The sequence below is a fragment of the Pezoporus wallicus genome, unplaced genomic scaffold (assembly GCF_028554395.1).
Source record: "Pezoporus wallicus isolate ANWC-B61680 ecotype Strahan unplaced genomic scaffold, APGP_CSIRO_Pwel_v1 scaffold_3294, whole genome shotgun sequence".
Lineage (NCBI taxonomy): Eukaryota > Metazoa > Chordata > Aves > Psittaciformes > Psittacidae > Pezoporus > Pezoporus wallicus.
The window spans coordinates 15,790,357-15,816,815 of NW_026635478.1; the positions used below are offsets into that span (position 1 = coordinate 15,790,357).

At 45.0% G+C, this 26,459-nt stretch overlaps 2 protein-coding genes across 2 annotated transcripts in view; one reads left to right on the top strand and one right to left on the bottom strand.

Moving 5' to 3' along the window:
- LOC130610315 (histone H2A-IV) overlaps positions 1-26,459 on the bottom strand; it is a 141,500-nt gene that overhangs the window by 108,940 nt on the left and 6,101 nt on the right. The window lies entirely within an intron of this gene.
- FAM234B (family with sequence similarity 234 member B) lies at positions 5,877-25,762 on the top strand. Its single transcript, XM_057429859.1, has 13 exons — positions 5,877-5,996; positions 12,045-12,437; positions 13,364-13,462; positions 15,124-15,312; positions 16,818-16,948; positions 17,603-17,750; positions 18,104-18,245; positions 18,884-19,027; positions 22,491-22,572; positions 22,801-22,956; positions 23,568-23,685; positions 24,828-25,054; positions 25,471-25,762. The coding sequence occupies exons 1-13, from the start codon at positions 5,960-5,962 to the stop codon at positions 25,474-25,476; spliced, it is 1,872 nt and encodes a 623-aa protein (XP_057285842.1). The 5' UTR covers positions 5,877-5,959; the 3' UTR covers positions 25,477-25,762.

Below are 26,459 nucleotides of genomic sequence, written 5' to 3' on the forward strand. Positions count from 1 at the left end.
ATTTCTCAGTTAATGCCAGTTCTGCCAGAGCTCCCAGTCTGGGATCCTCTAAAGACTCTGAGATATTAGAGGAGAAAGCTGCCAAGACTGTGAGTCCAGAAGAATCAAAGAATTTGCAAGCTCTAGTTGCAAAGCGGATGGCATTTGTTAGCTCTCCAAGCAGGAAAAAGAAAATCAGGGTAATATAAAAATTAGCATATGCTTGTAGTATTATGTAATGGTGGAAAGATCAAGAAGAATGCCACAAGCAATTCAAAAAGTTAGATCCCACAATATTAACCCAGCTACAGTGGTACAGCTAGAATAACCATTGTAATATATTATTTTTTGTTGATATGTATGTGGATATAATGTAATATGTTGGCATGTGCCACACCCGGCTTTGGGTTGTGTAGGAGTAACAGTGTCTTGACCTTTTCAATTTCAGAATGTATTTGAGTTAAATAGTGCTTTTGCATAGAATTAAGAGTTACACTGCTTGTTTTCTACCTGGATGTTATTTGAAAGCAAAGAGCATCTGAATCCCTCAAATAGCCTGACCATCCTGCTAAACAAAGGGATCTGATTGACAGCCCCAGTGATGGACAGCTAGGGTGATGCTGTTGCCAGCAGGCAGGCATACTGATCTAAAGAAGAAAACAAAATTAAGCAATCCAGGTGCAAAAACCCACATCTACTGCAAATCATAACATTAGTAAAGTCTTGTTGGTTTGGAGGAGGTAATATACACCTTTTGCCTCGTCTCCATGTGTACCTGCTTTTTCAGGATATGTCTTATCTCAATTTCTCTCTCATTTAGAGCTTGGTGCTCCCTCTTAAGAAGTTTCCCCTATCTTCCTGGATAGGCACCCACAGACCTTGTGTTCTCCATGGCTGCCTGTCTGGCTGTCTCTAAGGATTTGCCCACTCTTCCTTTCTCCCTCCTCCTTTCACTCTGCACACCCCTGTTCTTTGGTCATGTAGGTAGCAATCCTCCAGCTTCCAAGTGCATGACAGTCTGCACAGGTTCCCTGCTCTCCTGGCTCTTCCCATAGGTGTCTTTAGAGTCCCTTAACCCAACAAGCTCTTTCTGAGGTGCATGGATGTGTCTCCTCCAGAGGAAGAAACAAAATATTCCTGAGAAAGAAGGAAGAGAATTGCATACAAGTGTTACCTGTGTTCTTGAGGTCAGTCCTGTGGTGAGGCTTTGAAATCTCTGTCTCCCTGCTCCTCTTCTCCTCACCACCCCCTCTCCACTTCAGCTTGCAATGAGTGACGTGTCCCTCTTCATTTCCCCGCTTTCCGTGTTTCCACAGTCTTTCCGTGGAGCCTCCTCCAGCTGTACCTCTCCTATCCTTCCCTCCTACTCCTGCAAGTTAGCCATCTCCCCCCACACATGGGAACCTTATGGGAAGGAAAGCCTGGGCAATGGAGCCCCTCTTGAAAGCAGTTCCCATGTATTTTTGCCCCTGGTTCTTTTGGGCAGCTCTCAACTGCTGGCTCTACAGCACAGCTGTATGACTTTTCTTACTCATCACAGTTTCCACTATGCAGCGCTCCTCTCTGGCTGCTTGAACCCTCTGGCCATCCAGCCATGAATTTGTTCACAGCATTATTCCTGTCTTTTCACAAACATGCCAATTAATTCCCTGCTGATTAGTTCATTTTTGATGCACTCTGCCAAATCTATTTCTGGTGGAATAAACAAGGAGGGATGAATCGGCTGCAGTGTTGTTATCTTTTTTTTCCCTGCCCCCCTCCCCGAGGTCCATGCCAAATCAAACCAGCTCAGGTCTGGTCAGTACTCGATAAAGAAATATCCAAAGAACTGCAAGGTGTTAAAGTGATGATTTTTGTGAAGCAAGGGGTGGACGCCTGATTCTGGTCTCATGTTCTTGTCAGACTGACATTTTGCTGTGGCTTGAGAGGATGTGTGGCCACCACCGCCTGAAGCCGCACAATCGCTGCACACCCAGGCTCATGACTAGACCTATGGCACTGCTTGTGAGTGCCTTGGCCAAATCTGCATTCTTCCTGATATTACTTCTCCAGTATCAGCTGGCAACAACACCCTCTCTGCTTCCTGACTAGCCTATTCTGATTTAACTGTATTTTCCACAGCCAAAATGTCTGCATTCAGCAGCGAAAAAAAAAAAAAAGACTGTCCAGCCACCCAGAATAAAAACAAACACACAGAAGTAAGGAGCCAGAGGATCGTGCAACTCTTATAGACAGAGCAGTTACAAACACAGTATTATGATTGCAACAGTGATGCTGGTTTACCCCAGGTAAGGAGAGGATCAGGGAGGAAAGTTGAGTGGCATCCTACTAAGCATAGTCCATAAACATCAGCCAGCACTGTTATTTAGTCAGCCACTTAAACCCACTCAAGAGAGAGGCTAAACTGGGACCACACTCAGGGGTATCTGTTTCTCTGACATCAGAAGCATGTGGTTTTGGCTGCGCCTTCTCTTCCAGTCCCACTGGCCCTGTGGCAGGGAAATTTCTGAGAAGACTGCCTTGTTTATGGAGCCTTGCCACTGAAACAGCAGGATAGTCATTTGCAAAGTTATAATACACCAGTTCTCAAAAGCAGCCCACGATATGGAGCCTTAACACAGACCAGCCTCCGGAGGAACTGGTAACCTATTTCTTCAGGGCTCAAACAAGCAAACAAAATGTCCAGGCAACAGGCAAGTAATCCAAACAATCATCTGTCTCCAGCTGGTCCCCATTCAGCATGTGGAACACACAGTCCTGTTACACTGCAGTTGCAACTTCCTGAGACGAGGAAATGAACTGCTGACAGTTAGTGTGGGATGAGGATGCAGGGTGGAGGAACACTTGGAGCAAGAACCCCTCCACAGCACGACACAGCGACACCAGATGAGCCAAAATGATGGGTAAACCCACACAGGCATGGCAACACACTCCCAAAGCCCTGGTCCAAATCCAAAATGTGCTGGTGAAGGGTCGCAGTGTGTGCCGAACGTCTTGGTCATGTGCTGGCAGCGTGCTACCTCAGCATGGCTCGCAGCAGGCAGGAGTGTGTGTCATAGAAATTCCCCATTCCCTGTGCTTCCTCATGGATTAGTGGGGGAAGCACGATAGGAGGGAGCTGTGGCACTTCCCTGCCCTGTCCCCTGCCTGCTACCATCCATGGTCCCAGTGACATGAAAGAAGAACCGCCCAGCCCACCATCACCACCATGCTGCATTCAGACAGGGATACCCAGCACCCACGTGCCATCGCTGTACCACACTAAGCAGAGACCAGGAACTTTAATACAACCAACTTGCAAGAAACTCCCTCTTTTCTTTATTGCTATGTTTCTGTGTTGTAAGCAACTGCAGGGTGTTCAGTCTGCTCTCCTGCATGAGAATTGCTGCTTGCAGTCGGTTGTGTAAACTTGAGTGACAGCAAGAAGCTACTGAAAGAGGTGACACTGGAAAGGTTTCCTTATGGCATGTTCCACCAAAGAAGGCTTTGCAAAGACTTCTGCATTAGCCCTATTAGGCAGACCCGAGATATCATTACAACTTGGATAGCTCAGGTGAATATTGCATACTCATAAAGCAACCCCAACACACCAGCATTTCAAAGGGTCAGGTCAGAAATCAGGCATGGCAAATTTACCTTAGAGAGAGTCTTCACCCTACACAGGACAGCAGGAGTCAGTGTGAGCAGAAAGGGCTTGCACAGGCTTATCACTGATGAGGGGCTGGTGGCTGCATATTTTCATGCTTTTTAGCTTGTAACATTTTTCTAATAGACCACATTGCAAACCCAAAGCTCTCAGACTTCCAAGCTTAACCCCAAGTATCTCATTTTTCAGCATCCGGCTTTTTCAAATTGCTTTGGAAAAAAATAAATAGAGTGAACAGCAACATTCACATAAACGAATGATTTATTTGCAACTTCAGTTTTATTTTCACAGCTTTTTGATTGATATTGGTATACTTGGCAGGTCCAATTTATATGCAAATTACCTTACATTCACAATGTAGAGAAGGAAAACTTCAATCCTCATGCTTTGCAAATCATTGCACCCTCTGAACACTTTGCTTAGCCATATGTTCCTGAAAATCACCAGGTTTCACCACAGATCACTTGTTCTGGCTATCCATTAGCCTCACAGAGCTCTCAGGGCTTGGGGAACAAGCCATTTTTGTGGGGATGCATGAAATTAAGAGTAGGCTGGTCTGTACCACAAACGCATGAGTGTTGTAAAGTATGGGCTCTTGCAGTGTTTGTGTGCCAGATGCTAGATCACATATGAGGACACCAGATTTTCCAGTGCTTGCTTCTGGCAGTTTCTGCAATACCTTTGCTCCCAGCTCTAATTGGTGCCAGAAGCATTTTCTTAGAAAGAGCCACTGGACAGCTCTTGTTCCTGTGTATCACAGGCATTGCTAACCAAGACTTGAAAAGCATCCAGGATCTCTCCTGTAAATATTTACGCAGATACAGGACTGTCACTTCTCTTAAATCAAAAAGCAGAGGAGGAGAAATGGCATATGGATTCTGCACTTAGAAAGATCTGAAAGGGAAAGAAACATGATGACTGATGCCTTCTCCAGAATTTGCCACCTGGGACTGTCCCCACAGGTGCTGTGTTCTCAGAAAGGTTCTGAGCTGAAGCCTGATGACATCAGTGGAAAAAAAGCCCTCTGGTAAGAAAAGGTTTTGTATCAGACCCTGTTTACCATTCCTATCTGAAGAAAAATATCTGTTCACCAGCTAAACCACTGGGTATTTCTCTTCTGCTCCCTTTTTATTGCAATTATATGGAGTTCAGGACAGACCAGGACAGGAAAGGGTAAGCATGTTATTTGCAGGAACGGTGCCTGAACCAGGGGAAAACAGCAGCAGCAGATGCTGAGGAAACCCAACGTGTTCTTTAGCCAGTTGGACTCTCTTTTGATGTATTTAGCCAATATGCCTTTCTCTCCTTCAAGGAGTCAGCCTTGAGAGCTCTCATACAAACAATGACTTGAAAGTGGTGGTGTTGGATGACTCGTGTATGGGCCTGGAAATTAGGAAGTTGGAGCCTTGTGGCTTTGGGGAAGCCACAAAACCCTCCTTGTTCAACATCCCCATTGTGGGAAAGGAAGAGTTCACTTTTCCATTTACTTCGGAAGGCTGTGTTGAAGATTGAGGACAGCTTTGGAAAATGCCCTGGCAGTCTTCTGTAATTAAACAAAGAAAAACAACCCCAAACCACCACCACCAACAACAAAACAAACAAACAAAACAAAACAAAACAAAACAAAACAAAACAAACAAACCCCAAAACCACTGCAAAATAAAACGAGTAGGTCAGATTTAATCCAACCAAAAACTTCCCAAGAATGAGGGCATATATTTATACCAAGAACAACTCAAAGGACTTCACTTTCTGTGTAAATCCCTTAGGACCACAAGCCTATTTTTGCATGTTTGTGCCCAGCAGAGTCATGCAGGCTGTAGAAACCTGGGTTGTCCTTTGTTACAGCTTGTTGACACCAGCCCCCACCGCCCTCAGGATCTCTGCCCCTGTAAAATAACAGGGAGGAAATAAAGATCAGTGGAACTAGTGAAGTGCTTCGGTTTCGGTGGGAATCCCAAACTTACGCCAACTGCGCAGCCGGTGTTTGCGGGAGAGCAACACTCCCAGCTGCAGACCCCTGCCCCATCCCACCCTCAGGCCTTCTGGCTCCCGGCAGGCGCAGCGCCATGGGGAGAGGCCCTCCCACCTGTGCCTTCCCACCGAGCTCCCCGCGACAGGGCTTCCCGGGCTGCCCCCCGCCACCTTTATCCCTCTGTCCCAATGGAGGGAGGCCGCTGGGGCGAGAAGCGACGCAGCTATGAGACCCCGCTAGGCTTAGGGTGTGCGCGTGTGGGGGAGCCTCTGTCACCGCACAACTACAACTCCCAGCAGGCAGCGGGAAGGCGTGGGGAAAGAGAGGGGTGGAGCGCATGGGCACTGCGCCTCTCCAGCATGGCTACGGTGCTGTCGCGGGCGCTGAAGCTGCCGGGTAAGGGGTCTGAACCCGCGGGAGGGGGGACGCACTGGACCGTGCTGAATCAGGCCGGATTGGGCCAGGCCGTGGCACCCACGTTCGGGTATGAGCCCGGCGGCGGGGAGGCGCCGTTGTGGCTGCCAGGGGGCGGTGGGGAGCGTTGCCATGGTGATGTGCCGATGTGGGGAGAGGCCTAGGCTGGGGCGAGGGGCAGGCCCGGTCGCCGTGGGGGCGCTGGCGGTGGGGGCTGAGTTTGGTGGCCTCTGCCCGTGTCCCGAGGCAGAGGGAGGGCTGCACCTTGGGGCTCCGGGAGCATCGTGTGCTTCGGCGGGGGGTTTGGGCCTGGCCGCGGAGCTGTGAGGAGCCGTGTGGGGCTCAACCGGAGGAGGCGCCTAGGCCCGCAGGCCGCGCAGAAGTGGGCACAGGGGTCACACAGCCACCTCGAGAAAGCCTTAGTCCTTCTCTGATCCGGTCCTGGCGAGTTTTACCCCCAAAAACTAGTCTGGGAGTCCAGTAAGTGCCACCGGCATTACCCAGATAAATGTTTAAAGTCTTGACTACCACCTCTGCATACCTTCCAGATGGAGAACTTCACCGAGATGAAAGCATATTCAAGCATAAGGGACTATTGTGTTGAGGAACCAGATCTTTCAAAGATAAGGCTGCAGTGAGCAGCAGCCCAACAACCGTTCTATTCAGTGAGCAGATTAAAAGGGAATGAAAATAACATTGCAAAACCATATCTTGAGAGCATGATAGTTGCTGTTGGATGGCGCGGAGACAGTGCCAGTGCACCTGGCTGCATTAACCTAATGGCAAAGTGCATTGTTGCTTCTCCTGACCGTGTCTTGCCTTTGGGACAGCTATGGGGCAGAGATAGGTTCCCGCTGTGCACTGCTGGAGGAGGGGTCCTCCCTGGTACCACTCACACTCACCACTGCTGTCCTGAAGTGCCTCAGTCCATGAAGCTGCACTCAGTGGCCAGCTCATACTTTGCTCTTCCATCGGTCTGTGAAGATCACAGTAATGTCTTCAGAGCCCTTCCCACCAGCTTTTAGTAACCCATATTGGAAATCATTGTTTTTAGTTTATGTAGTGCCTATTATGTATAATCCAAAGAAGTTTTGTTTGCAAATCAGTTTCTTCCTAACTATATATATGTGTCTGATTGGGAAGGAGTATATTTTACATGAAGTTTGTTTAGCAGAAGTGCAAACTTATGGTTATAAGTGTGTGTATTGGGGTGTGACCACTGGGGAACTGTACAATAACAAGTACAGGTCTCTTCTGGGAACTCTGGAACCAGCATGATCTATTTGATATCTGCTGTTGGGAGGCACTTGGAAAAGAGAACACACCTTGCAACTGCTGTTAAGAAAACTGTCTTTTCATTGGTCCTTAGGTTGAATTGCATATATCATACCTTGTTTGTGTGGTGAAAAATGCAGCTTTCAACAGCAATGAGAAAGCAGAAAGCCAGTTGCTAGTGCTGTTTTTTTCCTGCTGTATGTCATTAATTACATCAATATGTGGCAACTTATCTCCCCACGGGCTTAGAGATATGTCTGTTAAGGCCCAGTGACTGGCGCCTGCCAACTGCCAGCTGGGGGGAAAAAAAAGCAAAATCAACAGAACATGAAGTGAGTACAAAGGAGACTGGCACCAGTATGTCGTCATTAGAATAATGCACTGAAAATTGTACTTGTCTAAAGTCCATGATCGGCTCTTTTCACTCCAGAGTGAGTGCAAAAGAAGAGCCTTTCCAGTAAATCAAAACCAGAAAAAAAGATTGCAATTAATATCTTTCAAGCCGTCAGCACGAGAAATGAGTATTTCATTATGAGAGGGATCTGATTCTGACACAGATCACCTCACAGATGCCTCCTTTCCAAATCATAGTTCACGAGTCATATTTTCTTCTTTAAGAGGTTGCATTCTTCTATTGCAATAGTTGGAAGAGCTGCCTGTGCAAAAAGTACTATTAGGCGAATGCATAGGGGATTTGCAGTTGAGAGTCTAACTGCTGTTGAAAATCAGCGTATTTGGGGCATTTTCTCTCTCTTCTGCCTTTGAAAACCTCCTTCTTCAGTATTTGCTTTTTCTTTCAGTGGCTGCAGAAAAAAGAATAAAACCCAGGGTGACATGACCAGTAACTTACCCAAAGACCACAAGCCACAGTTACTTACAGTTACTTGGTTTTATCACTGGTACCATGGGGGAAAATGGGATATGATTTACAGCAGGTCAGAACAGAAGCAGTTTATTTATTTTACCTGTAGGAGATAGCACAGAGCAGCCGGGAAACTGACTTTGCTGCTATGATCTGCTTCCCTGTAAAGTAGATGCAAGGTTTATATACACTTAAGAGACACTATGCAAAAGACCAGTAGCAAGATGGGAATTATACAGATCTGGTACATACACAAGGCCACGGAACTGCTCAAGGTAGGTCTGGAGTCTCTTTTCTTTAGCACAGGGACTAATTTATCATGAAGGTTACACAATGTTTATTGGTGCAGGAGATAGGGTGAGAGTTTGACCAAGAAGCTGGCTCATGTCTCTTAGCATTTATACTTTTGCGATGGAAATCTGGAAACTGCATAGGAGCATTGGATTTTCTGATAGCTGATCATTTGCAGCAGAGGCACTTTAAGCTTTCTCTTGATGGACAAAGTGTCTTTCCCCAGCCTGAACCTTGTCGTTGACCAGAAAGGAAAGAATTTGACTTCTGGAGCACTTCTCAATAAATCGTAGTTCTCCAAGTGGTGTAAGACTGCCTTTATTTTCACACATTCTTTACTGATGTTTATGTCTCTTTATACTTTTCTGTTGAAAAATCATTTGGGAGCGATTAGTGGAAGTGCTGTCCCTTCTTCCCACACTATGGATACCGGGTGTGGTATCCTTCTTCCCACAGCAAGTGACCTAAAACTCAGAGGAAAAGGTGCATTCCTTCTGCTCTCCTTCCAGCCAGGTGAATCATGAGTTATGTATTCTCTGTAACGTAGAACAACTTTGGGATGCCAGGCTGAGCACGTCCTCACCAGCCCTCCAGACACATTCCCAAAACACCTACAGTTTGACAGGGCTCTCTCCGAACAGTGGCAGGAGAGCATTTGAATCCTCTGAGATTAGATACGCAGTTGGGTTTCCAATGAATGCTCCAGCAGCCATTGTTAAAGGACAGGGTTTTCCATTTTGTTGGCTTAAAAAAAATAAATCAACCAGGCATTTTATAATTTTATGCCTGACTTTACTGAGTGGCTGTGCCTTGTGAGAATGACAACTGATCTTCTGAGAAAAGATAGAAGGAATGCCAGTTTCTGGTTCCTGGTCAGGCTTAGCTGTGAAATACGACTGAACACCTTTCTGCTTTATAGCTCTTCTGTAACTCTATAGACTCTTTCCTGAGTAGATCACCTAAAGCCCTAAGTCATTGTTGTGTAGTAGCTGTTTTTTAGCCTTTCATCAGTGGTTCTCAGCAGAAAAGATGTTCCTGTTACAGATCATTTGTAGTTGACAGCACTGTCGATGTTGCCAATATCTCAGTTCCCTGCCAGTTCAAGAAGTGAGTGAGACACAGTTTCAAGGTCCTGTCTGCCTCCTAGAGATTCAGAACAAAACTATTCCAGGTAAAGCTTGTTCCCCTGTATGCTTTTAGTTGCCCCTAGGGTGGACAGCATGCTTTGGTCTTCTGGGTTGACTGTCTGGAATGAAAATAGTTTAAAAGAATGACAGTATATCTGAAGTAGAAGTATGCTGTTGAGTTGTTTTACTCAAAGCACACCAATTTCCAAAACTGGGAGTAGTCAAGTTAACATAATTGCCTGAGTTTGACTTCCCAGCTACATAGCATTTACTCTTGGGCAAGTAGCATTTGCTTTAAATACCACTCTGACCTGGCTTGAACTGGCGCATCTGGATCTGTGATGAGAAGCTGCAAATACCCTGCCAGCAAGTTGTCTCTGGAATTTCTTGTTTTCACTGAGTACTCTTTCAGCAACTTGTCGGCACAAGTATAGACATCTGTATAGACATCTGGGAAATTCACACTGTGCTGTCACTGCTCCCTGAGCAGAGAGCTGTGCGTTGTCAAGGTCCATGGCCTTCTCTGCTGTTTGCAGGATGGAGCCATTGTTATCAAGACTTCCTGAAGAATCCACACTTTGAATGCATATTTAGGGCAGATCTGTGTGAAACAATGCAATGTCCCACAGGGGTACACTGGACCGTCCCATAGGAATGTAATATCTTTTAGTTGGGTGCTCTCCAGGAACAGCTTTTTGGAGTGTGTATGTGCACCAGATTGTTTTGATGTGAGTCTTTTGTAGAAGCGTCTAATTCAAAAGGGTCTAATTTAGGTATGAGATCTCATTGGATATCTTTTATTTCCCTTTGTTCAATATGAGTGTGTTGTCGTGGCTGCTCCAGTTAGTGTGGGGTGTTTGGCCTTTAGTGATATTGACCATTTAAAAGTGGTACAGGAAGTTGGAGTGAAGGTCCCTTTGTGGGGTTAGAAATGAGAGAAAAAATGAGATGCACGTGCTGCAAGATAGATTCTAGATGATGCAAAATAGGGGTGTTATACTAGATACTACAGTACCTCTGTAACTGTGAGTCTGTCTTTAGCTGGAAAACCAGAAGTAAGGCCGGTTTATGTTATGAACTTAGGCAGAAATAATAATCATGAAAACCCTTAAATTTCCACTCTGCAAAACCTTCCCATCATCTTACTGTCTGAGAGTGGTTACAGCTTGCATTTGTATTCTTATTATTTATGCCTTGCGTGTATCACTTCGAGCATCTTTGGGCAGAAGTTAGCTCCTGTCTTGGGTCATCTTTTGGCAAAGGGAAATGAGACACATATCTAGGATAGTAAAATCCTACCTTGAGATAGGAGAGAGAAATAGGCAGAGACCCTGCAATGATCAGAGCAGTGGCCATGCCTGGTGGTGCAGGGCAGCTCCCTGAGATGTGATCCTGCACTCAGCTCAGGGCAGTGAGTCTGCCCCGATAAACAGATGGTCCTGGCCTTAGGCGAGTATGCACAGCCAGGCTCTGCACATGCCCTCCTCACAGTCATGCTCTCTTCATCTGTCTGGGGCCTGGGGGAGAAGCCCTAGATGTGCCAGGCATCTGTGGGGGAGACACCTAAAGCTAAGCTGCTTTCTTGCACCACCACCTGAAGGCATCAATACTAAGTTCTTTATCTTGACAAGGCCAAGCACAAGCTGTCGGCTCTGGTAGGAGCAGAAACCAGAGCAGGAGCACTGTGGTTTTCTACTGCAGGGGCTGGAGCAATTGCTCTCACAGTGCTGAGCTATGCAGAGAAGGTGGTCTCTTAGAAGGGCAGCTCTGGTCCCTTCAGACACCGGGATGGTAGTGGCCCAAAAGGCAAAATCACTTTGCCCTCATCTTCAGGGATTCTATGCCCATTTTTATCAACACTGCAGGAAACCATGCACAGTGTTCTATCCCTTCTATTCCTCATGAAGCAGGACAGCAGATGTGGCATACTAGAAGACAGCAGTGCTGCCTGGACCAGGCAGGATGAGGAGGGGGAAAATGAGTTGCAGATGGAGGCCCCCTTCAGAGAACACAGGCTACAAGTGAAGAGGGGCTGTGCCAGGATTAGAGGCTGGCAAATGCTAAGGATGTTCAGTGTCTGAAATCAAGAGAATGCTGCAGTTTAGGTACTCAGAGCATTAGCATAACTTCATGTCAGTGTGTCTCATAACCAAACAGTACCAGAATGCTGTGAATTCCATATGTATATGTACGCACACACACACATACATGTGTGCATGTATGTATATAGATAATATATATTTACATCTTTATCTCAAGGAAATAAACTGTTGGCATATTTTCTCCTGCAGCTGCTACTCTGAAACATGGAGAGACCCTGTCTTTTCTCTCACACCTCTCACTTGGACCCGTTCAAAATGCAGGCTGCTCTGTTATCCCCTTTGTATCACTCTCCACTGCAGCCATTTTTAACACTGACATCCCAGGAAAGTGAGGAATTCATGCTTTATCATCTCTCTTAACCTCTTTCCTCAGGAAAGAAGAGCCCAGACCTTGGGGAATACGATCCCCTCACTCAGGCTGACAGTGATGAAAGTGAAGATGACCTGGTACTCAACATCCAGAAGAACGGGGGAGTCAAGAATGGGAAGAGCCCCCCTGAGGAGGTGCAGGACCCTGACTCTGATGTGGAGGTTGGGATGACAAAGCAGCACACGTCAGAGAGCGCACCTGAGGGTTATCCTGCAGAGGCGGCTGGGAGTTTGGAGCAGAAGTCTGCTCCCTCCCTCATGCCATACCTGCGCACAGCGATCTTTTTGCTCACTGTGGTGGTCTCGATGATTCTGGTGCTGGTGTGTGCGTTTCTAATTCCCTGTCCCCCTAGAGACTTGCATAACACGTGGAACCGCAACCTAGGGCAGGGAACAGGTGAGAAAGCCCCAGGAACAGCATCTGGTGTGGGGGAGGTGGCAGCTCCCAGGATGAGCATCAGTGGGAGAGACCTATCTGGGAGAGCCAGGTCAGAGCAGAAACCGTTCCTCACCACTGCAGATGCTCTGAGATAATAGACAGGTGGCTGTGTCCTGCTCACTCTTCTAGCTGAGGCCTGTGAAATCTGCCATCAGGAGATAACAGTACCACAAAATCTTGTTTCTGTCAACACCAAAAAACATTTTGACTCATATCCCACCTTTTAGTACAGATGGTGCACTTTGTTCCAGATGGAGGTGGCCGAGCTCACTTTAAAACATACCATCTCCCTTTCTGCATCCTGGGTTTCAGCAGCATCTCCATGCTTAAGTGTGTGGGTGTGTTCAGAGGAGAGGGATAGAAAGAAGTGTCTTCTAGCTGGCTTAACTAACCTTATTTCTTTCATCTTCTTGTCCTGCTTGAATCCACAAATCAATATTTGGGATCTTTTGTCATCCTATATGGGCCACTGGTAATATTTCTAAAATATCTCTTATTCTGACTTTTGCAGTAAAGTAACAGTGGTTTGTGAAATAAATTCTGTGAGGTCTAGATATGTCTCTCCCTCCTTGCTTTCTGCCCGTGGCTTCCAAATCTAAGCCTTTCATAAGGTATGTGGCTTCCACATCACTTTGGAAAGTGAAGTGAGAAGCACAAATCTTTTTCCATTAGCTCCTTCATTTTTACCTTTCCTTTCTCTGACCCAGATACTGTATTTTGGCCTTCCCAAGTGTGGGAAGTGTGGTTTGAGCTGCCTGGCATTGGTGCCTGGCAGACTCTGTGGCTTGGCTGCTCATGAGTCCCTCTTTGGGTCAGCCTGCCTCTCACAGTGGGCTGGGTAGCCTTTTTGACAACAGTGTGGTGGTTCTCTATGGCTGTTGCAGGTGGTGTGTTATCCCCACTGGAGCTGTATGATGTGAACGGCGATGGGCTCTCTGACATCCTGATTGTCTTCACTGCCTTGATGAATGCTAGTGTCATGGGTAAGCACCACAGCTCCTTTCCATTCCTCTTTCTGTACATGTCAGTACAGACCTTTGTATGTTTGTCGTACATATGGGAAGAGTTCCTGCCACTGCAAATCCACTGCGTTGCTTTTTTCAGAGTTACTTAAAATGGCTGGTGGACTGTGCCTGTCCTTGTGTAATGCTGCTTATAATTTTCATTGCAAGCCTGCGCTCCCATACCTGTTAGGTCAGGGATATCTGTTTCCTCTTATCTCATCTTGGGGCAAGTCTATCTCTTTGTCTTGTATTTGTGCACACTCGATTTGTGGACAGAGCTAAAGTGATCAGAAAGCACGGCTCTTCAAACAGCAATTAGAAATAAGGTGGGAGTTTTCCCCCTTTATTGCATCTCTGTAAGCCCATCGCAAAAGTATTTATTTTTCATCACGAACGTGTACAGTTCTCAGCATGCTCTGAATGTAGCTAGTCGTACCTAGCTGCATCCTGGAGTACAGCTATGTTGGAAGACAAAAAACAGGCATTAAAGTTGGTGTAAACTCATCACAGTCTTAAACACACACAGCTGGACGTCAGCCCTCCTGTAGTTAGTGCAAAAGCATTCACACAGTGTCAAGTAGGGATAAGCTTGGAATAGATACCTGATGGAGTGAGTTATGACATTGTTAGCTGTTTCTCCAGCTTGTACGCACAACAGCTGTGAACTGCATTCAGGAGTTAGTTGTGCTTGGTCCCTGCCAACCCAATGAAGAGAACTTGGGCTGGGGCAACCCCCTAGCATTAACCAGCTGCTCCTCAGTTTGAGGAGAGAGTGGGTTTTGATTTAGAGAGTGGGCTTAGACTTGCTTTTAGTCAGTGGCACAGATATGCCTTTTGTGTAGTCAGGTCACATGTTTTGCTAGTAAGACAGGAGTCAACTGGGACTGTTGTTATTTTGAAATGTATGGGAGTTTATCTTCAGTTGTGATAGGACCATTCCGTGTGGAGATTACAGTAACCACAGTTATGTCTGTGAGCAGGCTGAAGTAAAAGTTGCTTGCATTTGGTATCAGATCAGAGCCAAGAATCCATCGAAGCAACATAGAGCTTTTTTTTTTTTTTTTTACAGTTACTTTGTGCTTACTGGTGAATTAAGAAAAGACCCCTGAGGGACACCAATTATTTGCATTCAGTCTGTTTTCCACAATAATAAAACTCATTTGGAAAGAAAAAGGGCAAAAACTCTCATTGCAAATCACCACCTTCTGCTCCAGATTTAGAAAGAACCCAGGACTTTCACATGAGGTGGCATCTGTCTTGGCAGTCACTCAAGGTTACCCCTTGGTGCTAGCGGGAGAGGGGATTGGAAGGATCAGTCAATCAGTCTTGTTTGACAGCAGTACATTTCACACCAGGAAGTCAGCACAACTGAGCAGGTGATCTCCAGGATCTTGGTTCCTCTGTGCCCAGCTGATCACATTTCTTGCTGTGAGCTCAGGTCCTCTATGATTGTGCTATTGGTTGACAGCCCACCTTGTCTGGACATCGCTGCTGTGGGGTGGGATTTGACCTTTGCTTTCAGGCAGTGTGGATGTGGCTCACTTGAGCTACTCAGCTCTAGGAGCTAGAGCTGGAACTCAAGCAGAAAGACCAAAGGCAGCATGGACATAGCCTCTTTCTCTCTTTCCTGCTTCTTCCAGGTGTCTCTAGGCCCTCTGTAACTGTGGTGGCCCTTTCTGGTATGAATGGCAGCACCCTGTGGTCCATCCAGCTTCCAGAGGAGACAAGGAGTGTGCAGTGCAAAGGTCTGTCACTGGGGGCACCTGCAGAGCCTGTCTGCCTTGTTACGGGAACATCAAAATTCCTCAGCCTTCTCAGTGCCTCCACAGGTAGAGTAAACTACCAGCATATTAGAAATATGCTACTGGTCTTTTTGTTTTCTTTAAAGGGCTAATAAACATGAATGATTTCGTGCTGGCACTTCAGAGTGGCTGCTATCTAGTGATACACAGGAAGGAGTAGAAACAGTAATGAGTTTCTGGTTACACAGGATAAGAAAATCCAAACCGTTGCAGCTCTGTGGAAATATCTTCATCATACCATCTCAGAATATTTCAAAGTTTTAATCCGACTCTGTAGCATCCCCATGGCATAAGGGGTATGTAAGGTCCGTTCTCATCAACATTAACCTTTTAGTACAACTTGGCGTTTACATAACAGCACTGAAAAGCTGAAAACCATTCTTGGAGAAGTTATATAAGGACATGTGCTACAGCCAGGAAGCCTTCCAAGGAAATTAGGCCCATAAAAGGATTGGTTAGATGTGAATGAATACTGCATTTTTAATCAGTCGATCATGTGCACCTCCCTTCTCTGATTGCTGTTTGGTTTACCGCATTAATTCACTGGCAGAAATATTCATAGGTATAGGGAAGTTTTTGGAATGAGAACGGAGAGTGGAGACATACAAGAAACCTTGTTTTTAAGTGACAAATCTAGTCAATGAATGCCAAAGCTTTCAAATTCTTTTAAGGACCAGATTACTTGCACAGTGTTTCCATAGCAAGGACCATAGGCTGTCTCCTTTGTCAGCAGTAGTAGTGTTATTAATATGCACAAGTGTTTGCAGGTCTGGTCTTTGGTTTGCTTTTGTCATGTAGGGGAAAACTCTACCCTATGGAGCAGCAGCAGCAGCAAAGCATTTTTAAATTCTGACTGAAAAAGCAGAAGTATTGGCAAAAGAATCATGGAAAAATCACCTAATTTCATTTTGCCTTTTTGGGGTATTTATTTGCCAATTTGCTAAGATCAGGTTTTACTGAGTTTCCAGCTGGGGCCATGCTGGACTGCTGAACCATTTGACATCACGTCTGCTAACATGCTTTCACCCTGAGGTAGAGTGAGCATGCCATGTTGGAAGGGCTATTTGCTGATGGGAATTTAACAGACACACAAATTTGCACTTTGAATATCAAAATTGCCCATCTGTTCCCTTTCCTGGCACCTACCTACATACTTTACTGTTGGCTGAGGGAAACAACTGCTGTGCTGCAGAGCAGCACTTGCATTTAGGTTCTCTTTCCAAGAGCAAACCTCAAATATTCTGTGTTATTTCAGGAACTGTTTTGCACTCAGGACTTTCTAGAGAGATGCTAAGAAGGAAGAGCAGCAGGACTTAAGGCATGACTCAAAGACAATCTGCAGAAGTGCTGGGGAAAGGACTTTGCTTCCTGCTACAGCTTGTCCCAGTCTCTGGCCTTGTCTTTCCTCTTCTCAGAGAATGGGAGAAATAACCTTTCTTGCTCTCTCCTTCAATAAGGTTTTGTGGAACCCTCTGGGGATGCCTGCTGGTTCTCCAAGTGCTTCAGGCATCTTTCATCCTGCTTTTCCACAGGCAAGACCATCTGGACGCTGAATTCCATCCACCTTTCAAGTGGGATCTTGGCTGCACCAGCTGCAACTCTTCCAGATGTAGATGGAGATGGTTTTAGGGATATTGTTGTTCTGGCTCTCAAAGAGACACAGGTACAGCGTATAACTGCTCAAGGTTTGAAAGGACTGTGACTATGTAGAGGCAGAACAGGGAGCCTGATCTGGAAAGGCTATAACAGGAGCTGCACAAGCCCCTCATTTTCATTCCCTTGCATGTCCCTGGAAAGCACGTTTTTACTTTTAAGACGTCAGAGCAGTGAGATCAAGCAATAATAATACTACCTGCATTTCTTGTCAACTGGGAATGAACAGAAGGGTTATTATTTACCCCTTGAGAATTACCTGTTTCTGTTCAGTGAAGTCGTGGTTTGAGTTGCTGTTTAGCAGCAGCATAGGGAGCCATGTTGAGATAAATCTCTGGAGAAAGGAGGATTCAGCTTATATAAAAGAAATACTTGTGTGATTAATGCTGATGTGGATTTCCTCTGTGCTCGTTCCTCCAAAATTCTAGCATCAATATTGTTACAGGAATTCAGGTTTTTGAAGTCCTTTCCATCTCTGATGCATTTGCAGTCAAGAGAAAAGGACAAATGTAAGATGCCTAGGAAGCCAGAGAGAGAGACCGCTAGCTAGACCTTGCAGTGGGGGGAAAGAACAACAGAGCTTCATGCTAGGGGGACAGGGGAAGATTCTGAAAGCACAAGTGTATGAAAGCACTGATAAAATTTTCTACATATGTCTCTGCAGCCTGATGTGTTTTTCATCTTGGTGTCAGGAAAGACTGGAACTGCTTTGGGTGGGCCTGTGAGGTACAGCACCAATGGGGAAGGGAAAGTGATTGGTCCCCAAGTCCACATCACCAGTCGGGGAGCCATCTACATCCTGTTTGGTTTTGGTAAGATGCACCTTGCCTCTGCAGCACTTCACCTTACTGAGAAAACATTAATTTTACTTAAAATGGCCCAAAGAATCCCTGGGGTATTTTGACCATGCCTTTTGCTGTAAAAGCTAGGAGTAGAGGGCATGGGAACAAGTCTCACTGCCGTGGTGGAGAAAAGTGCATGAGCACCAATACCTACTAGTCTTGAATACCTTGGAATTTCCCAAAGGCACATCAGTGCCAGGGATGTTCCAGCTCTGGGCATTTATTTGTTTTGTACTACAACTGCAGTTGTTCCAAGCACCTTCTGTACTACTAGGGTGCTAACTTTTGCAGGCAGGACTCTTCATCTATACTCTTCCTGGCAGGTAATATTCAAGCAGTTGCCCTGAGGGATCTCTTTACTCAAGCCAGAAACCGGGACAGCTTTTCTGCAATGCTGCAGCAGGAGGAACCTGAGTGGGAAAAGCGCAGATCTGTCAACCTGTCAGAGCTCATTGACATTTACAGGTAGGAAGTGGACGTATCATCTTGCTTCTGCTGGGAGAGGAAAAGGAGGATAGGCACCTCTTAGTGCTCCTAGAGATGGTCACTTCTCCTTCAGTACTGTGCTTTTCATTGTACAATTGATAACAGTACTCTGGGCAACCCATTGTTTCCCCCCTGCCCTGTATGAATTTCAAAGTATGATAAAAGGGAGTCCATTCAGCTTCTTGTCATTTCTCCCAATGCCTGTGCATATCTGGAGGGGAAAAAAAAAAAGATGTTCCCAGCTAACAGAGTCCCTTTGGGAAGCTCAGTCTATGTACAGCATTATGCGCCTGGATTTCTCAGATCCTTCTTCTTTACTGCCAAAGTGTGGTCAGGGTCAGCCTGGATATGAATAAAAGGAGGGAACAAATGTGAACCCACAAACTCCTTGTTTTGTGTAGTAATTCAAGATGTTCAGAAGATCCCACATTAATTTAGTTCACTTAACTGAGGAACCCCCAAAGGAAGGTATGCTTCATCACTGTGAAAAAGATGGGCATCTCCAAGAATAGTTCTCAAATGTTAGGTAGGATGAATTGTCATGGAGACAGGTAGCTGGTGCTGAGATGTGCAGATACAAGCCTTGGAATCTCCTCTCTGCTTTCCATTTGTCCCAGTGGGGGTGTTGATTTCCTGCAAACAATGAAGACACCTGACACAAACTGCAGCAGTCTGCTCATCACAACCAAAGAGGGCTTGATCCTACTGCGGGGGCAGGACCTGGAGCCCCGCTGGACCTTGGAACTGCAGAACATCAGCAGGTCACATACTGGGAGTATTTTTCTGCCCTGTTTCTTCCTCTACCATTTACTGCCTTTCACTTGTAAGCACATGTGCTCCTTAAAAAGCAGTTGGGACGAATTCTCCAAATCTGCAGAGAGATCTAAGAACTGTAGGTGTGCAGATGCGTTGCTGAGCAAGTGAGAAAGGCAGGGAGAGTAAGGAACAGACGGCTGGAAACTTGAGCTGTGTGATTATGATTGATTATGAATAAGGGGCTTGATTCAGGCACCCAACACTGGTGTCATGGGAATGTCATGGTGTTGGAATTTAGGGGTTTACTGGTGTGTGATTCAGCCCAACTCCTGTCCTGAGCTGCCACTTCCCAGCTCAATGGAGAGGAGCTGTTGTGTTAGTGATGTTAAGTATTTAGAGAAAGGTGTATTGAGTGTGGCTAATGGATCTTAATGTTCCTTGAAAGTTGAAAATGAGCATTCTGATTCTGGAGCTCATTCAGTCAGCACACCATCTATACTAAACGTAAACCCTAAATTAATACTACTCATCCTCTCGTTTCACACATGGAAATTAAGTAATTTGCAAGATCTTGTGGGTTGATAATAACCATCCATTTCAGCTTGCACAGTATTGAATATTTGAAAAGGGCAGTTGGGCACAATTGAAGGAAATTGCGTGAAAAACAAATTGCTTGCTCTGCTATCTAGAGGGAAGAAAGCAGCTCAGTGTTACCTGTCAAAAGCATCTATAGGAAGAAGGCATTGGAACTTCATTAAGCATAAAAATAGTTGTTTGTCTAGGTTTGGTATTCAGATAATGGCCACATTCATGAGGTCTGATGGATGACATAAGCAATGGCTTTTAGGAATGGCTTATATCTAGTGGATCATACTATGGGGAGAAGAGAAGGGCTAAAGATGTTTTGGGTCCAGAGTTCTGGACCTTCTGGATGTATCTGGGGTCTAGTTTAAAGGGTGTGTACTGACTAAGCAAAGCCATTTATAGATGCTGTAAAATCAGTTACACACAAGAAATTTCTAAGTAGACCCACTAATAAATTGAAAAAATCCTATGGGTTCAAATCAGGAAGAGCGGAAAGCTGCTTTGCCTGTTGTATTCACAGAATCACAGTTGGTTTGAGGTTGAAATGCACCTCTGGAGATTGCCTGGTCCAAGGTACCTGCTCAAGCAGGATCAGCTAGTGCAAGTTGCTCAGGGCTGTGTGCTGTCAAGTTTTAAATATCACAAAGGATGGAGACTCCACAACCAATCTGAGCAACTAGTATTCCAGATTGCTGCATGCCAGCTCTGCTTTTTATGGTTCTGTGCCCCCCCAAAGGACAAAGTACAACACATATACAGGAGCTGCCAGATATGCACTGAAATACAGTAAAAGCAATTCTCGGTCAAGGCCACTGTGATAAAGCCCTGGGCTACCTGTTTTCTTAGAATTAAGAGACACATAATTTGGTAGACTGAATATATTGTGCACAAGCATTTATGTAAGAGGGTTTTGGGTTTTGTTTCTGGGGGGAGTAGGACTTTGAGAAGTCCTGTTTTAGCAGTGCAGGCTGGGGGACAAATTCAGCTCAAGGGGGTAACCACAGTCAAACAGACCGAAATGCAGTTTCTTGTTAGACAAAGCTTACAGAAACAGGTGAGAACTCCCCTTTTTGTTGGTAAACCTGCCCAAGCACACCATTCCAGCCAGGCAGACTGAGTCCAGCACTTTGGGAGCAGTCTCTGAGAAAAACAACCTGGCTGCTGCAGATGTGCTGCATTTCCAGATTGGTTTGGACAAGATCACTGGAAAACCATGAAGACAAATCAGTAGTCATAAAACAAGGGGGGAGTTCAGAGACCATGAAATTGAGTAAGGAGTTGAAAATTGTGTTGTAAATAGATGTTTCAGATGAGAGAGGATTAATAGCATGTTGCTGTGGGGATTACTGTTGGGCAGTAATAATTACTTAGCCTTCTGGTTCATTTGAGGAAGTGCCATGGGGATTTTTCAGTTGATTGGTAGCATCTAAAATACATATGTCTGTCTACAGTCTGTGGGATTTGCTGCTGACTGTAACCATAAGAGGCATCTGAAGAGAGGTTTTAAGTTTGTGCCCATAGGATACAACTACCTACTACTTTCTTTTGCTGCTTGAGGGCTTTCACGCTATAGGAGTGTCCCGTGATACTGCCTTGAAAGCATTGGTTCTGGTTGCCAAAGGTGTCTGTAGAGTGAGTGGTACTGCTGGAGTATGTATAAATAGTCAAGCCACTGCTGTACTGTGATACTGATGTTCAGGAGCCATACTCGTATCCACATTTTAAAGAGGAAGCTGTTAAGAAATGGAGAAAAGGGCTAGAAAAAAAGCTTTAGCATGGAAGATTTAAGTCAGTGTGTTTCTGTGATGAAAGAGAACCCTGACAGATGAGTTCATAAGCATGTGTAAGTCATAGGAGCTAACAGGGATTTTCATCTTGCTATAGCAAGAACAAGTGCCTTGCAGCAAAAGCCATTCATGCTCAAGAAGATGAAAATGGAAGCATGTTTCTTTGGGTGAGTTTAATCATTAGAACTGACTGTCACGAGAAGAGATGAATTTATCTCATCTTTGTATTTCTATAACAAACCTCATGGATAGTCTAGTCAGTGTAAGCCTATTGACACTTGGTTATTTGGCAATCAATTGACAGCAATCTGTCATAAACAATAAGAGGGAGGACATATTCTGATGAACCTTCCTTGCCATAAAATCTCTGATTCTGTGAATCTTGAGGAATCGTTTGTACTTCTTTAGATCCATGTGTCTAGCTGTAGTGAATTTAAGAAAGAGCTAAGACTCAGAAAGCCAAAGGCAAGCAAGATGGTTTGAAGACAGTTATGAGAGATATTCAAGTAATAGTCTTCTGTCTCCCAGAAGGGAGAGAGTGAGAGGGGACTTCATTTCAACTGCTGAAGGTTATAAAAAGGCTTGTAAAACCGCTGGCAGTAAGAAAACAAAGAATCATGGGCTGACATTAACGGAAGGTATATTATGAGCCATTTCACACAGCTAAGGCAGGTTGGGAAATATACTTGCAGCAGGAGGTCAAATCTACCAATGCATTTTGAGAGGGCTGGGTAGTTTTTTATGACTGTAGCAAAACTGTGCAGGTTCTCATGCTAAGGAGAGAGTAATAGAGAGTCATGTCACAGGGTGGTAAACGCATATCTACACAGCCCAGCAAGGGATTTCGCCCCCAGACAGCTCTGAAGAATGGGTAACAAGCACCATGGGCTGCTTGATCATTTCTCACTTTTGTGATCCACCAACAAATACTTTCTGACTGTCAGAACAGTTCTGAGTGGATGAAAGCTCTTATTTAGCATGGCAAATCCTACCTTTTCAAGAGGCAAAATGGAGGATGAAAGCAACGGTGCTGCCTCCATCTGAAATCCCTGTTTTTCAGCCATGGGGTTGAGTGATTCTTTTTCCAAATTTGCAGCGAGCCCGTACCAGGTTACTTCAGTGGTGACCAAACTCTGGACTTCCTGCTGCAAGCACAGACCGGAGATGGGAACAAAAAGGTAAAACAAGTAAAGGCAAGGAGGGCAATGGCAGCATAGGAGCGAGGGAGGTTGGGTACAAAAGGACAGGCATTCCCTGCTCCTTGCTCTTTCCGTTTCTGTGCTGACACTTAACCACTGTGTGGTCACAGGCATGAAATGGAACAGCACAGACCATGCAACTGCAAGGGGACTCTGCATGCCCATACCTGGACACCCATTAATGCTAGATCTCTTCCCTGTCTTGAGGTGATGGTGGTGGATGGCAAATCTGGCCTCCCTCTTTGGAACCAGGAACTGCCATGGCAGAAGCAACAACTCGATGCACTGTCAGTCATGACTTTGGACAAGAAGTCTGTTTTTCTCTTCTGGGCTGATGCAGCACAGCCTGTGTTACAAAGTTTGGTGAGCAGGCATCCTTTCTTCACTTTGAAGTTTGTCTGTGAGACATATAGAGTCTCTGCCTTTTATTCCTAATGTAATTGAACTTTAAACCTGTCATATAAGAAGGCTGTCAGGGACATCTTTTCCTCTTGTTTTGACACTTTTGACTTCTCTGAGCCTGAAGACAGAAGTTTTTGTGTGCTAAGTCGTCACCAGAAAGCTTTATTGACAGAAAGTTTGCATCCACAAAACCAAAACTTTCTGTGTGAATTTAATGTTTTTTTTTCTGCAACTGAGGTATTTTTACTGCAGATTTGTTCCCAGCCCCAGAGCTTTCCTCTGCATGAGGGCACGCAGGTCAGCATGGGTACTCAGAACTTCTAGACTGTAGCCCATCAAGCTGTCTTTGACAGAGCCAGATATCAGCCTTGCCAAAGAGAACTTGTGGAACAGATTCTGTTTTAGAAATAAAAACTTTACAGGATTTAATCTGTGTAGGACCATAGAGTTTTTGATTCTCTGATCCGTATAAAGACAGCACAGTATCAGAAAACATCTTTATTTCTTCAGCAAAGCTAGACTCCTCTTTGCTAGACAGTTGTAAGGTTTTTGTCTGTCCTTGGTTCCAACAGCATCCTGGTCCCAGACCTGAGCGCCCAGGGCTTCACCACCTCTATCTCCTCCATCCTGTTTTTCCTACAGTCCTTTTGGACCTCACCAATGCAACAGACAAAGTCATTGCTTCTGCAGGTGAGTACAGATGGAGGAGAAACTATGTCGGCTAAGCGAAATATGGAGGGAGAGGTAGCTGTGGGAAACAGTGGGGTGTAGTTAAGCCTTTAAAGGTAGCACCTGAGGTCCACCACACATAGGCCAGCAATGGGAAGTAAGATTCATCTTATTTGGTCCTGTCCAAACCCTACTTTGCAGATAAAAAAACAGTAAGTTTCTTGCACATGTTTAAGCAAGGAAAGGTCTGAGTTCGATTTCATGAATGTTTTACGCCAGAGAAGTTTCCTTGCTTTCCATGGAGCTATTTGCGATTTAAGATAGTGCTTGAAGAATCACTATAAAACTTTTCTCTGTCACCTCAAGGTACACTTCTGCCTTTGTTGGCCATCTTCTACTCCCAGGGGAAGCAGCTGTGCTCTGTGCTCTTTCTTCATTTTTCTTTTTGGACGGGGAAATACAAAATATTTAAATGTGTGTTTTCAGGGAAAAGTGGATCTGGATTTAACATCTGTACAGGACTGTACAGTCCCTGTTGGATTTCCTTGTTCTTTCTAAAGCAGTTCAGCCAACAGCCAGCTTATTGAGCATGGCAGCATTTGGGATAGAAGATCAGTTCATCCAGCACAGAGTCCAGTGGGCCAGGAAGCATAGAAAAGCTGCTACATAGTGATACAGCTATTTGGGTTTGTATCAAAAAACACAGCTCAGTCAAGAGCAAATAGAATATAATTTTTAGAGGAGTTTATTAGAAACTGCAGTTCCTGAGGTCCGTACAGATTATTTTGCAGTGACTGGAGTGAACCTACTTGCTCGTGCTCTATAGTGATTAAACAGTAGCTGCTAAGAGGTGTGAGAAGGAAAGCTCTCTGAAAGTGAGCTGCATTCATGAAATTTGTGCATCTCTATGTCAAGCTCCAAAACGTCTCCTAGAACCATATCTTTTTATTTCTGATCTAAATTTCAATTTATTTCTATGGAAAATTTTTAACTTAAAATTATTTTCTCTGATTAACTGAGGTACATGCAATTGTAAAGGCAAACTTAATATACCTTCAGTCTAGTGCATGTTTTGACTGAGTAAAGACTGTAAGATTTATTTTGGAAGAAACATAATCATTTACTCCTCACCAGTATTTTCTTGCCCTTTTCTGATGGACTAGTTGGAATTAACGACCTCCAGAAGGATGCATTTCATATCACTGTGACAACAACTGCAACCTCTGAAAAACAGCCAGGATTTCTCTCGGTCAGCAAGCTGGGCCTGAAGTGGGCCATGATGAGCCAAGGTCGAATGGTGTGGCTGAAGGACACCACTACTCCCCAAATCAGCCGTGGAGAAGTGAGAAGATTTCTTGCCCGGCTGAAATTTGTTGACTTTCCTCAACGGGTGAGATTGCACAGGAATCCCTAATGAAATACAGACCTTTGAAAACATCTGATCTCTTTCCTACAGACACAGTTAAGTGCTCTTTGTAATGCAGAGAGGATGTTTGCAGAGGCTTTGCTGAATGCAGAGAGACTTGTGCAAGACTGGCTGTCCCTTTTGAATTTAAACTGCACAGATTGTGAGGTCTGACTGTACTTTGACAGTTGGACAAGGAGTGGTAGCTTAGATAGAACCAGGGATCAGCAACTGAGAGATTCACAGAGGGAACAGAGAGGTGGGACAGAGGTCACTTGTTTTGATATGGGCAGACAGGTGCCCAGATTCAGTTGCTGACCTATGAATTGTCACTTTTCTCTACCAGACTTTATGATAATAGGTTTTGACTTTATGTTTTTTGTTTGTCTTTCCTTCTCCAGCTCTAGCCTGCTGGTTCCTCAGATTTTGGTTGGACGCGTGGCCTGTATGGGGAACACAGGAAGCTGTGGATCTTCAGGAAAACTGTTGTGTAGAGGAAACAGGGGCTAAAAGCACTTCCCCTTTCTACAGCTCTGTGGGGACTGCTGCTTGAGGCAGGTTTGTCCAAGGCAGACCTGTCCTGTACCAGAGGAACTTTGTTCAGCATCTCCCCATCCATATGCTGTTCTTGCATGCTTCCCTCCAGGTGACACAGAAATGTGAATTTAGATTTTATATACATATATATATAAACCCCCAGGTTTTATATATATATGTATCAATTTATAAAATATATGTATATTTTTTGTATGTTTAATTTATAAATGAGATTTAGGACACTCCTTTTTATGTCCAAACAGTATTCCCAGACAGTCAAACAAGCTCTAGGCCTAGAGTGGCCATTATGACTCAAGGCAAATGGTGTGGCTAAAGGCACCATCTGCTTTAGTCTTTTATATTTTTGGACAGAAGCCTCTGTCTGGCCCCTGCAGGGCTAATCTTGTCTACAACCTTTCCTGCGCTCTCAGCCCTCTTCTCCATTCTGACTCCAAACTCACAAACATGTTAGGTCTCTGGCTAAATTACCCAATCTAGAGAAAGATGGTTCCCACAGCATTTGCTGGCCCTTGCACTTGTATATTTCTTTCCGCAGTTCCAAGTTCACGACAGGTTCATGTGGGTGATGTAGAAGCAAAAGGTTCACATTTATATCCATTGCTAAGCTTTTTATAAATGCAAAATGCCACTGTAACATCACACTGCAGTCCAATGGACAGAGTCCTTTGCAAAAGCATCACAGTCCTTTTGGGATAGGTTCCCAGCAGATCCCCCCTGGCACTGTAAAGATAACACTAGATACAGTCATAGCAAAGCTGATTCTTGCACCACTGCTTCAGGGTTTAGAGCTCAGGCGGAGGCAGAATTGGAAAGCTTTTCTGTGCAGTTAACC